This window comes from Rhineura floridana, chromosome 1 (assembly GCF_030035675.1).
Source record: "Rhineura floridana isolate rRhiFlo1 chromosome 1, rRhiFlo1.hap2, whole genome shotgun sequence".
Taxonomy (NCBI): Eukaryota; Metazoa; Chordata; class Lepidosauria; order Squamata; family Rhineuridae; genus Rhineura; species Rhineura floridana.
The window spans coordinates 319208135-319220304 of NC_084480.1; the positions used below are offsets into that span (position 1 = coordinate 319208135).

Genomic DNA, 12170 nt, shown 5'->3' on the forward strand with positions numbered 1-12170 from the left:
ACTCTTTGTATTGGGCCCGGAGACCAATTGAAGTGAATGCCGTTTTGCAGAAAAGCTCTGAGGCCTGACACTTGCCTGCTAGAGTTAGGGACAGGTTGAGGTCTGCCATCTTACTTCCTTTCATAAGCATGCCCCCAAAAGAGCTTTAAACTGTCAGGCGGCAGGGGCCTGGGCGTTGTCTTTTTTCCAGTTTAAATGATAACAGAGTGAGAATTAGAGAATGCACACTTTAATTTTGAAAGCAAGCTCTTGATTCACTTCTGGAGCCAACAGCAGGGGACTGCAAGAATTATCTTTGCACTTCTTTATACAACCAAAGCATATGCACAATTTATTTTGTTTACAATAAACTTTTTTTTTAAAAGGGTGCAATTTAGTAGTCATGGCATGCCGGTCCTCTAACGGCTGTCACTTTATTTTATTTATTTATTATTATTATTATTTATTTTATTACATTTTTAGACCGCCCTATAGCAATAAGCTCCCAGGGCGGTGTACAGCATAATAAAACAGGTTAAAATACAAGTGGATGTAAATACAATACACAATAAAACATAATTAAAAATTTTCAATTTTCAATTCAAATTTTAAAATTTTTAAAATGCCTGGGCGAAGAGGTAGGTCTTTAACTGGCGCCGAAAAGATAACAAAGAAGGCGCCAGGCGTATCTCATCAGGGAGGGCGTTCCATAGTTCGGGGGCCACCACTGAGAAGGCCCTAGCTCTAGTTATCATTCTCCGTGCCTCCCTATGCGTTGGGACACGGAGAAGGGCCTTCGACGTCGAGCGCAGCGACCGGGTAGGTACATAGCGGGAGAGGCGTTCCGCCAGGTATTGCGGTCCGATGCCATTAAGGGCTTTATAGGTAAGAACCTTACTTTGAATCTGGCCCGGAATCATTTGGTAGCCAGTGCAGCTGGGCCAGGACAGGTGTTATATGATCAATTTTTTTTGTCCCAGTAAGAACTCTGGCCGCAGCATTCTGCACCAGCTGAAGTTTCCGAACCGTCTTCAGAGGTAACCCTACGTAGAGTGCATTACAGTAGTCCAATCTAGAGGTTACCAGAGCATGGATAACTGTGGCAAGGTTCTCCCTATCCAGATAGGGTCGTAGTTGGGCTACCAGCCAAAGCTGGTAGAACGCATTCCGTGCCACCGAGGCTACTTGAGCCTCCAGTGACAGGAGCGGATCTAATAAGACCCCCAAACTACGGACCTGCTCCTTTAGGGGGAGTGTAACCCCATCTAGGGCAGGTCGGACATCATCCATCTGGGCAGAGAGCCCCCCCACCAACAGCATCTCAGTCTTGTCAGGATTGAGTCTCAGTTTATTAGCTCTCATCCAGTCCATTATCGCGGCCAGGCACTGGTTTAGTACTCACCTGAAGAAGATGAAAAGGAGAAGTAGAGCTGCGTATCATCAGCATATTGCTGGAAACGCACTCCAAATCTCCTAATGACCTCGCTCAGCGGCTTCATATAGATATTAAAGAGCATGGGGGACAGAACTGAACCCTGTGGGACCCCATATTGGAGTATCCAGGGACTTGAGTAATGCTCCCCAAGCACCAACTTCTGGAGACGATTCTCGAGGTAGGAGCACAGCCACCACCAAGCAGTGCCTCCAACTCCTAAGTCCGCAAGATGTCCCAGAAGGATACCATGGTTGATGGTATCAAAAGCCGCTGAGAGATCAAGGAGAACCAACAGAGTTACACTCCCTCTGTCTTTCTCCCGACAGAGGTCATCATACAGGGCGACCAAGGCTGTTTCTGTACCAAACCCCGGCCGAAAGCCCGATTGACATGGATCCAGATAATCAGTTTCATCCAAGAGAGCCTGGAGCTGGTGAGCGACCACACGCTCTAAAACCTTGCCCAGGAACGGAACATTTGCTACCGGTCTATAGTTGTCAAGATTTTCAGGGTCCAAGGAGGGTTTCTTTAGGAGCGGTCTCACCACCGCCTGTTTCAGGCAGGGTGGTACCACTCCCTCTCGTAAAGAGGCATTGATCACCTCCTTGGCCCATCCGGCTGTTCCGTTCCTGCTAGCTTTTATTAGCCATGAGGGGCAAGGATCCAGAGCAGAAGTGGTCGCCCGCACCTGTCCAAGCACCTTGTCCACGTCCTCGAGCTGAACCAACTGAAATTCATCCAATAAAACAGGACAGGACTGTGCTCCGGACACCTCATTAGGCTCAACTGCTACAATATTGGAGTCAAGGTCCCGGCGGATGTTTGTGATCTTATCTTGGAAGTGTCTCGCAAACTCATTACAGCGGGCTATTGATGGTATTATTGCGTTCTGAGGACCAGAGTGTAAAAGTCCCCGAACAACCTTATAAAGTTCCGCTGGGCGGTTAGAAGATGACTGAATGGAGGCAGCAAAGTACTGCTTCTTCGCTGCCCTCACCGCCTTCACATAGAGCTTGGTAGAGATCTTCACAAGTGCAAGACCACAGCCGTCGGGAGTTCGTCTCCATTTGCACTCAAGCCGTCTCCTTTCTTGCTTCATCACTCTTAGCTCCGGGGTAAACCACGGAGCCAATTGAGCTCTGCAGAGGAGAGGGCGCACCGGGGCGATCGTGTCAACTGCCCGGGTCATTTCCGTATTCCACAGATTGACCAGGGTTTTGACAGGAGCGTCAGTTTTATCAGCCGGAAAACTCCCCAGAGCCTTCTGAAAACCTTCAGAATTCATTAGTCTCTGGGGGCGGACCATCTTAATTGGTCCTCCACCCTTGCAGAGGGGGGAAAACATTGTGAGCCTACACCTCAATAGGCGATGATCTGTCCATGACAGAGGAATAGATGTAAAATCCCTCACTCCCAGATCACCATCCCCTGCTCCAGTAGCAAAAATTAAGTCTAGAGTGTGCCCCGAAATATGCGTAGGGCCAGTAACAAATTGAGACAGCCCCATGGCTGTCATGGAGGCCATGAAGTCCTGAGCCGCCCCAGACAAAGCGGTCTCGGCATGAATGTTGAGATCCCCCAATACCAAAAAATTGGGGGATTGCAACACCAAACCCGAGACCACCTCCGTCAGCTCAGTTAGGGAGGCTGTTGGGCAGCAGGGTGGACGGTACACCAACAGTATTCCCAGTCTGTCTCGCTGACCCAACGTAATATGGAGACACTCCAGACCATTAGCTACCTGGATAGGGTGCCTAACGAGAGGGATGGAACTTCTATAGACCACAGCGATTCCCCCTCCCCGACCCTCGGATCTACCCAGATGCTGAACCGAGTACCCAGGTGGGCACAGCTGGGAGAGACTAATGCGTCCCAGATCGCTCACCCAGGTCTCAGTAATAAACGCCAGATCGGCCGCCTCATCCACAATTAAATCATGGATGAGGGAAGCTTTATTATTTACCGATCTGGCATTAAGAAGCAGCAACTGGAGATCCGAGAGTTGGCTGATAGAACTACCAGCAATCCTGTGGATGTGGGGAGGACCGGAACACGGTACAGCCACCAATTGTCTGGGCCGAGTTCCCCTCAACTTTATTTTTAAAGAAGAAGATTGAACTGTGTCTCAGCCAACAACCTCAAGTGTTCCTGGCTTTTGAGTTCAGCTGCTGAGAGCCTTCCCATATTTTACAAAGAGGTTTTATAAACCTTCTTAGAAATATGTGGGAACTGGTGAGTCTCCAAAAAAAGTGCATTCCACCCATGGGGGATTTCAGTGACTAGAAGGTGGAAGGGAAAAGAGATACAGGCGGGTAGATTTAAGATTTGGTGCCTGTAGTGCTGCCTTCACCAACCAGGTTTGAACTAAAACGCCCCACATTCCCAGCATCACACAGCTGGTCTGGCTGGGGCTGATGGAGTTTAGTCCAAAACAGTTGGAGGGCACCAGATTGGCAAAGGCAGCGGTAGAGCATGGGTGACCACCACATTTCCCTGTTGGACTGCAGCCAGGGATGGTGGGAAATTTGCTCAGTTCACATTTACAGTGTATCTACCTAATTTGCATTTTCTGAACCACCACAGAACTGGTCATGCAGCCAACCTTCAAAATTTGCATTTTCCCAAAATTCCAAGTACTGTTCTCAAACCAAACATGTTGTACCAAAAAAAGCATATATTGGTATGCTTTTTATACAAGCATTTGGCTAAATTTCTGCCCCTGCATTTTGATGTTTTTAAGGATTTTATGGATTTGTTTATATATGGTTCTTTGTATGTTTTTGTATTTCACATTTCTGTATGGTTTTCATAGAATCATAGAATCGTAGCGTTGGAAGAGGCCTACAAGGCCATCGAGTCCAACCCCCTGCTCAATGCAGGAATCCAAATCCAAGCATGTATGCTTTGCATTCATGTATGTTTTGCATTTTTAATTCTTTGTAATCCTCCTCGGGATCCGTATTATGGACAAAAAGGCATTCAGGTTCAAAATGCATATTATTTTGACGATCACTGATCATAACATCTATACAGAAATTTAGGTCAATATAGCAGCAAGATGAAGTCAAACCTAACATCTGTTTTGAACATCTGTATACAAAGTGAGTAAAAGGAGATAATTAGGGTGATTATAAATCCTTCAATCAATCTATGATGCGACAATCCAAATACCATTGACCAAAATTGAACAAGCAGCTTTTCCTGTTATAGACTTGGCTTTATTTACTATTTCTCTTTCAACAAGCCTTTTAAGTTAAGACCTATCCCAGTCTGCGTTTGTATTGGAATTGCTTTTAATATGTTTTTTTAAAAACATTTTTTTCTAAACAATATGCTTTTTTAACCCTTTTTATTTAAGATGTTTTTAAAGCTTTTTTAAAGAATGTTTTAAAAGTTGTTTTGTTTTAATGTATTTTAAGGTCTGTTTTTATGATGTTTTAAAGTAATTTTAGTGCTTTTGTTTGCCACCCTGGGCTCCTGCTGGGAGGAAGGGCGGGATATAAATCAAATAATAAATAAATAAATAAAATAGGGTGAATTTGGCAACCCAGAACAGTAGATCAGCAAAAAAAGAAACCAAAAACCCCAGCCCTCCTGTTCCACCTCCCCTTATAAATTAAATCATAAATAAATACATTTCAAAATGGAGTTCAATTTTACTGTTTCAGCGGTTGGTCAGAGCACAGCAACAAAGATATTTATTAACTTCACAAAATTTATATACTGCTTGAATCTAAGAAAACCTCTAAGCAGCTTACAAGAAACCTTAAAATTAAAATTAAAAGCAAGTAATTAAAAACATCATAGCCAATCAGTGAAGTATGATATTGAAATAATGTATTAAAACTCTTAAACTTCTGAGGCTCTGTTGATTACCTGATGGTGCTTGATGAAATCTGCTTGAGAGCCCTGCTAGCACTATTTTTGAGGAAGAGCTAAATGGATGTTTTGTTTAAGTAGCTATGGTTTTTTAAAAATTGTTTTAACTTTTCTGTGCTTGACTCCCTTTCCTCAAATTGTTGCTTGAAAAGTTTCCCTGAGGCTCATGGTTTGTTACTTTGGATCCTTCCTTTTCAGACCTTGAGTATCTCGCATCGGTCCTTCCTGGTACCACAGAGAAAGCTTTCTTTGATTACCTGCGTACTGTGGATGCATCCGAAGTTTCTGTCTCGTCTGCTCCAGAGGGCTCCGTTGTCTTTTCCAGGGTGGGTCTTTTGAGGTGAAATTTCTAGCTATGTGATATTGGTCTGTTGAAGGACTTTGGGAACACTGTGACCTCAGGATCTCTCAAATTGCACATGAAGCTCATGATGCCTTCTTCATACCTAATTATGAAATGCATGCTTACATATTCACTGGCTGGGAGTGGTCGTCTCTGCTGTATTGCTGTATTTCAGACCTGCTAATAGTTGCTGTGGTCCCCACGTATTAGTTTTATTGATGTTTAAGAGGATCTTGTCTCATTAATCCATTTGCTTTAAAAAGTGGAATTTTAATCACATTTATTTGAGATATGTTTATAATGTTGTAAACTGCTTAGAGATTTCTTAGAAGGATGAAGCAATAGATGAATTATCTAATTTACCCCCCTGGACTCATTTGGGAGGAAGGGCAGGATATAAATGGAATAAATAATTGTTGTAAACCGCCCAGAGAGCTTCGGCTATGGGGCGGTATACAAATGTAATAAATAAATAATTGCTAAGGGGGAGAGAGTGTGTTACTGTCCTTTAACTATTTTAACATAAGGTATATGTTCATAGAATCATAGAATAGTAGAGTTGGAAGGGGCCTATAAGGCCATCAAGTCCAACCCCCTGCTCAATGCAGGAATCTAAATCAAAGCATTCCGGACAGATGGCTGTCCAGCTGTTCTGAATTCCACTTTCAGGATTGCTCTGGTTTAAAGCCCAGTCTTGCAGAGGGTGATGGAAGTCCCTAAAATCGTAATAAAAATTACAGGTCCCAATTAGTTGCAAGGGAGTAGTGCCACAGAACTCAGTGTTGTTCTTGCATTTCTTTCTGTAGGTACCGTTGCTTCAAGTGAAGGGCCCTTTGCTAGTGGTACAACTTCTAGAGACCACCCTGCTGTGCTTAGTGAACTACGCCAGGTGAAGATGTGGGCAGTGGCTGAAGGACCTGGATTTCTTTGGGTCTTTGTATTTTGGTTAACATTGGACTACAGGATGTCCCACGCTGGGACTGTAATCCATGCATGTCAACCCATGGACTTTAGACTGCAAGTGGGGTGTAGGGTGGGGAGATTCCATTTGACAGGCTGCCAAATTCCTGCACTGAATTCCTACACTGAAGTCACTTCCCCTGTGCAGAAGACAGTGGAGTCTTCCAGAGCAGATGAGCCAATGCATGATGCTACTGCACATGTTTACATTGCGGTGTGTGCTTGATGTTTGTGGGATTGTCGTGCATTACAGCCTACATACTGGAAATGAATTCCACATAAGGAATTTGTAACCTGTGAAGCAGACTTAAATAAGGTCTAGATGGCAATACCATGACATTTCCTAAAGCTTTTTTTTTTTTAAGTGTAAAGCGGGTTTGAAGGACTGAAAATGTGTGATAATTGGATGCAAATATGTGTTCCACGTAGCTCCCTAGAGCTGGAGAGGATCTTTGTGGAACTGTGTGGAGGAGGGGAGGGCACATTCAAACATTCGTCTGTGTGAACTTTGGGAAAACAGGTTTTCTGGATCTAACACATGGTCTATTCGTACTTCCCTCTGAGAGGTTTTTACCTTCTCCTGTACTTACTGGGTGTTGTTTGTGCCAGCTGCTTGCATTCCTCAGCCATCTAGAAAATGTGGCTTTTAAATTTTTGTTTTTTGTTATGAACCAGCAAAGATAAAAGAGAGCCTAAGTTGTATGTAGGTAGATGGTTTTCTGAAACAAGATGCAATGTTAGAATTATCTTGCAGGCTGCTTTCATTTTCTAGGGCAGGAGAACTTCAGGCCTGGGAGTCAAATGTGGGCCCCTGGCCTCTCTGGCTGGCTGTTGGAACTCTCCCCAGGCCACACCTCCTCCTGAGGCCACACCCCTCATTGACCCTGCTCCACACCCTCTTCCAGTTCTTTTGCTTGCCTGGAATGTCTCCTCGAACTATAAACATGCTTCTTGCTTGTTGGGTGGAGAGATGTCTGTGTAGAAGCCTCTGGCCTTTGTAGGGCCAGACTGTGGCCCACTGTACAAAGATAAGAGTCACATCTGTTACCCTGTCCACCATAGCCATGTGGCCACTAGGGGTTGCATCCCGCGGGCTAAAAAAGATTCCTCCCTGCTGTCTAGGAGCAGGCCTGTATAGTTGCTTCCCAGTCTCTCAGTTTCCGCCCTTGGCTGGAAGGGTGAGAAGTTAGTGAAAACAGCCCCCCCCTGTTTTTATGGGGCTTTAAGGCCATATCCGAACTGTACATTTAAAGCAGTATTCTACCACCTTTAACAGCCCTGGCTTCTCTCAAGGAATCCTGGAAACTGTAGTTTGTTGTATCGTGCTGAGAGTTGTTAGGAGACCCTTATTCCCCTCTTAGCACCTTGGACAGCTCCTTAAAAGTTCAGACTAAAACCCGGAGTGGATTCTACTGCCCCACTGACATGGAGTCACCCGCTGCCATTGCAGAGCTACAGCTCCCATTGTTCTCAGAGAAAAGGGATTGATTGTTAAACAACTCTGGGAATTGTTGTTCTGTGAGGGAATTGGGTTTCCTAACAACTCTCAGCACCCTTAACAAACTGCAGCTCCCGGGATTCAAGCCATGACTATTTAAAGTAGTATGTCAGTCCTTTAAATGTGTCGTGCAGATAAGACCCTGGTCTCTCTGTCGCTTTTCCTTTTTTTGCCTTTTAGGCGAGACTGAGTTTTGGTTGGAACATAGCAGCATGCGTGGATCAGCAGAGGCCAGATGTCTGTCAAATGCTGATTGGACCCAGTTCAAAACTACAAAAAAAACCTTAGCAATGCTTTATGGTGCACCAATTTATAAAAAGAAAAACTTCCAACAAATCCTGATTGTGGCCTCATTTGCCTCCCAGCTATGGAATGGGCGGGTAGTGAAGATAATATAATAAGAGGTTAATGTTCAACCTGGATTTTCCTTCTGCAGCCTTGTGGCTACGAATGCTGCCCGGTTCCGGCTCATAGCAGGCCCAGAGAAGAAGCTCATGGAAATGGGGCTGCGTCGGGCCCAGGGACCAGATGGGGGCCTCTCTGCATCCAAGTATTCGTATGTGGGGGGTAGGTTAAAGACTCAAGAATGGCCCTTTGCAGTCCACTGGACGGCACCATCTCACTTGCCTTTTCCTACTATTACAAGGGCTCTCTTTTTAAAGTCTGAACATGGTGCACTGTCATTGCCCCTACAGAACTGCCAGGCCTCCACATCATGGGGAAAAGAGCCTGTAGGAGAGTCGGCCCTCCGGATGTTATTGGTTATTATGTATTTATTAAATTTACAGCCTGCCCTTCCTCCTAGAAGGAGCCCAGGGCAGCAAACAAAAAACACTAAAAGCACTCTAAAACATCTTAAAAACTGAAGATTTTAAAACATATTAAAAAAACCTTTAAAAATATATTAAAACAGCACATCTTTAAAAACATGAAAAAAACACAGAAACATCTTTTTTGGGGGGGAAAACCCTTAAAAACATCTAAAAAGGTAATTCCAACACAGATGCAGATTGGACCCAGTTCAAAACCACCATGCAGATGCTTTATAGAGCAGGTTTCCCCAGCCTAGGCTCTCAGGCTTATTGAAGGAGAAAGGTCTTCAGTAGGCGCTGAAAAGATAACAGAGATGGCGGCTGTCTAATATTTAAGGGGAGGGGATTCTACAGGGTAGGTGCTGCCACACTAAAGGTCCGTTTCCTGTGTTGTGCAGAATGGACCTCCTGATAAGATGGTATATGCAGGAGGCCCTCACCTGCAGAGTGCAGTGATCGACTGGGTCTATAAGGGGTAAGACGGTATTTCAGGTATCCTGGTCCCGAGCTGTATAGGGCTTTATACACCAAAACTAGAACCTTGAACTTGGCCCGGTAGCAAATTGGCAGCCAGTGCAGTTCTTTCAGCAGCGGGGTGACATGTTGGCAATTCCCTGCCCCAGTGAGCAGTCTCGCCCCCGCATTTTGTACCAGCTGCAGCTTCCGGATCAACCTCAAGGGCAGCCCCACATAGAGCACATTACAGTAATTCATAATTATTATTACTTAAACTTATTATTTGCTTGTTACCTAAAAGTTCTCCAAGCAACTTGCATTTAAAAAATAAACATAAATACATTATACTATAAAGAGAAAAAAATCATATAAAACGTTAACATTTCATACAACATACAAAGAAAGAGCACACACACACTCCACCCCAATAACAACCAAAGGGAAACTTGGGCAACACCCTAACAATAAAACAGAATCAACTCAGTCTGTCAAAGGACTGAGGAAAAAGTTTACCTGGGGTCAAAAATATATCAGCAAAGGTGCCAGTTGGACTTCATTGCAGGGACATGAGACCACCATTGTGGATCTTCCTCAAGGAACCAGCATGCCAGCCAAGAACGAGACAGCCTATGCCTCCGTGCGGAGGATTTATATCAACTGCTGAGGTTCACTTTGATCTGGTTCCTGATGAAGATCTGGTGGAAATGGTCCCTGTGGCTAGCCGTACAGAGCCCATCACTTCTCATGACTCCTTCTGTGTTCCAGGGTTTGATTTCACCAGCAATGTCCTAGCTGGGAAACTCTACGGGATCCCAGTGCGGGGAACTGTTGCACATTCCTACATCTTGTCCTTCACCTCGCTGGCTGAGGTCAACCCACGGGTTAGTATTCTACTTTTATTTTATTTTATTACATTTGCACCCCGCCTTCCTTCCTTCAAGGAACCCAGGGTAGCACGCATGTGGTTCTTAGGTGGTCTCCAATCCAGGCACTGACCAGACCCAGACCTGCTGAGCTTCAGGAAAGTGGTGGCCTCCTGTGCTTTCGGACCACGTTGAGGAGAGCTCTTGCAGAGGGCCCACCTCTTGTTCTCATCCCTCTCTTCCTTTGAAGGATGGCTTTGGTTAAATTGTTTGGGTCTGCTTGTCTCAGCAAGAAAACCCAGGGAATAATTCAAGAACTCCACTGCCTTGCATTTATTATTGTTTAAGTTATTTATTATCCTTCCTTTGCATCCCATCAGCAGGATCCTCCCCGAAAAACCAACATACAAGCTAGGTTGAAAGCAGAAGAGTAACATTTCAACAAAACTCACTAGCACATTACAACATAGAAGCTAAAACTGTGGCTGCGTCTCAAGAGGATTAGACAGATTCATAGGAGGTTGAGTCTGTTAATGGCTACTAGACACACTGGTTATGTGTTACCTCTACTGTCAGAGACAGCACGTCCCTGAATGGCAGCTTTTGGGAATCACGAAGAGCACTGCTGCACTCAGTCACAGAAGAGGCACCTGATGGGCCACTGTGAAAATGGAATGCTGGACTAGATGGGGCCCCCTTGGCCTGATCCAGCCTCAGTGCTCTTCTTATGTTCTTAGGTTAAACTATAATAGAGGGCCTGCCTGAAAAAGAAGAAAAAAGAATAGAAATTAATTTATTCTTTAAGCAGAAAGTGTGTCTGAAGCACACAGTTTCCCCCGGTATCTAAACACCATCAGGGATGGAGCCCAGATGAACCCTTTGGGATAGAAAGTTCCACAGTTTGGGTGCAACTTCTGAGAAGGCCGTGCCCTGGCAGTGGGACCCGGATCCAGCCCTCCCCTAAAGACCTGAGCAAGTGGATAGGGATCATAAGGGAGGAGGTGGGAGTCCTATAAAAATATTCTGTCCCCCCACAGCTCAGTCTTGATGGTAGGGATCTGGTGATACATCTTGTCAGATTGCTGGATGGTAGATCCAGGATCTTACAATGGTGACCAAAGCAACAAAGGCAGTCAAGAACAGATCGAACTGCTCTTGTCTTTCCCCCTGCAGAGGCTGCAGCCCCAGCATGGGATGGACCCTGTGGACTTTCCATCCTTAGTGGAGTCTTGGCTTAGCCGGGTCTGCCAGTTACTCCAAGTCCCGGTGGAGAGGGTGAACTGTGGGGAGCTGGCTGCCTTTGTCTCCTACGCCATCACCTTCCCGCACAACTTCCAAGGGCTGCTGGACACCTTCTGCGTCATGAAGTAAGCTGAAGTTTGAAGTCAGATGTTTGTGGTTTGAGGTTGTCTTGGGTTTTGCTGAAAAGTTTCCAAACGTTTAAAAGCCAAACATTTTGCCAAGTGGGCTCTGCCCCTGAAGGCGGTCGATAAATAATTTTATAAATAAAACTATAAATATATGCTGGGAGATGGATAGATCTGGCCCATGAGGGCAATTTCTCCCTGGGAAGCTCTCCTGCACAAGCCTTCCCACTCATTTGAAGAAAGGTTGTGTAAGAGAACTTCCCAATGGGGTTGTGCTTCATGTAAATCGTTGGGGAAAGTGTGCCATTCCACTTCTGGCATCATCATCATCATCGTGCCTTAGGGCCAAGCTTACATGTGAGTTTTCAAGAGACCATGGAGTTCCTCCGTTTGTCTGTTTGATGGGGAATTTTGTAGTTCGTTGGACTGGGGGTCCTTGGGTAAAATTGAAAAACACAGGCTTGGAGCAAAAAGGTAGGCCTTTATTGGATGACAAGTGTATGCTTGGTCAGTCTCCCTCTGAGTGAGTGGAGAACTGCAACATGGCACTGGTCGCCTGGGGTTTTTATACATTTCAA

General features: G+C 45.1%; 1 protein-coding gene across 1 annotated transcript in view; it reads left to right on the plus strand.

Annotated features, from left to right (window-relative positions):
- NAPRT (nicotinate phosphoribosyltransferase) overlaps positions 1-12170 on the plus strand; it is a 42485-nt gene that overhangs the window by 12497 nt on the left and 17818 nt on the right. The window contains exons 2-6 of the mRNA XM_061607098.1: positions 5492-5619; positions 6443-6525; positions 8531-8661; positions 10128-10243; positions 11399-11592. Coding sequence (XP_061463082.1) covers positions 5492-5619; positions 6443-6525; positions 8531-8661; positions 10128-10243; positions 11399-11592 — 652 coding nt within the window. The remainder of the gene's footprint in view (positions 1-5491; positions 5620-6442; positions 6526-8530; positions 8662-10127; positions 10244-11398; positions 11593-12170) is intronic.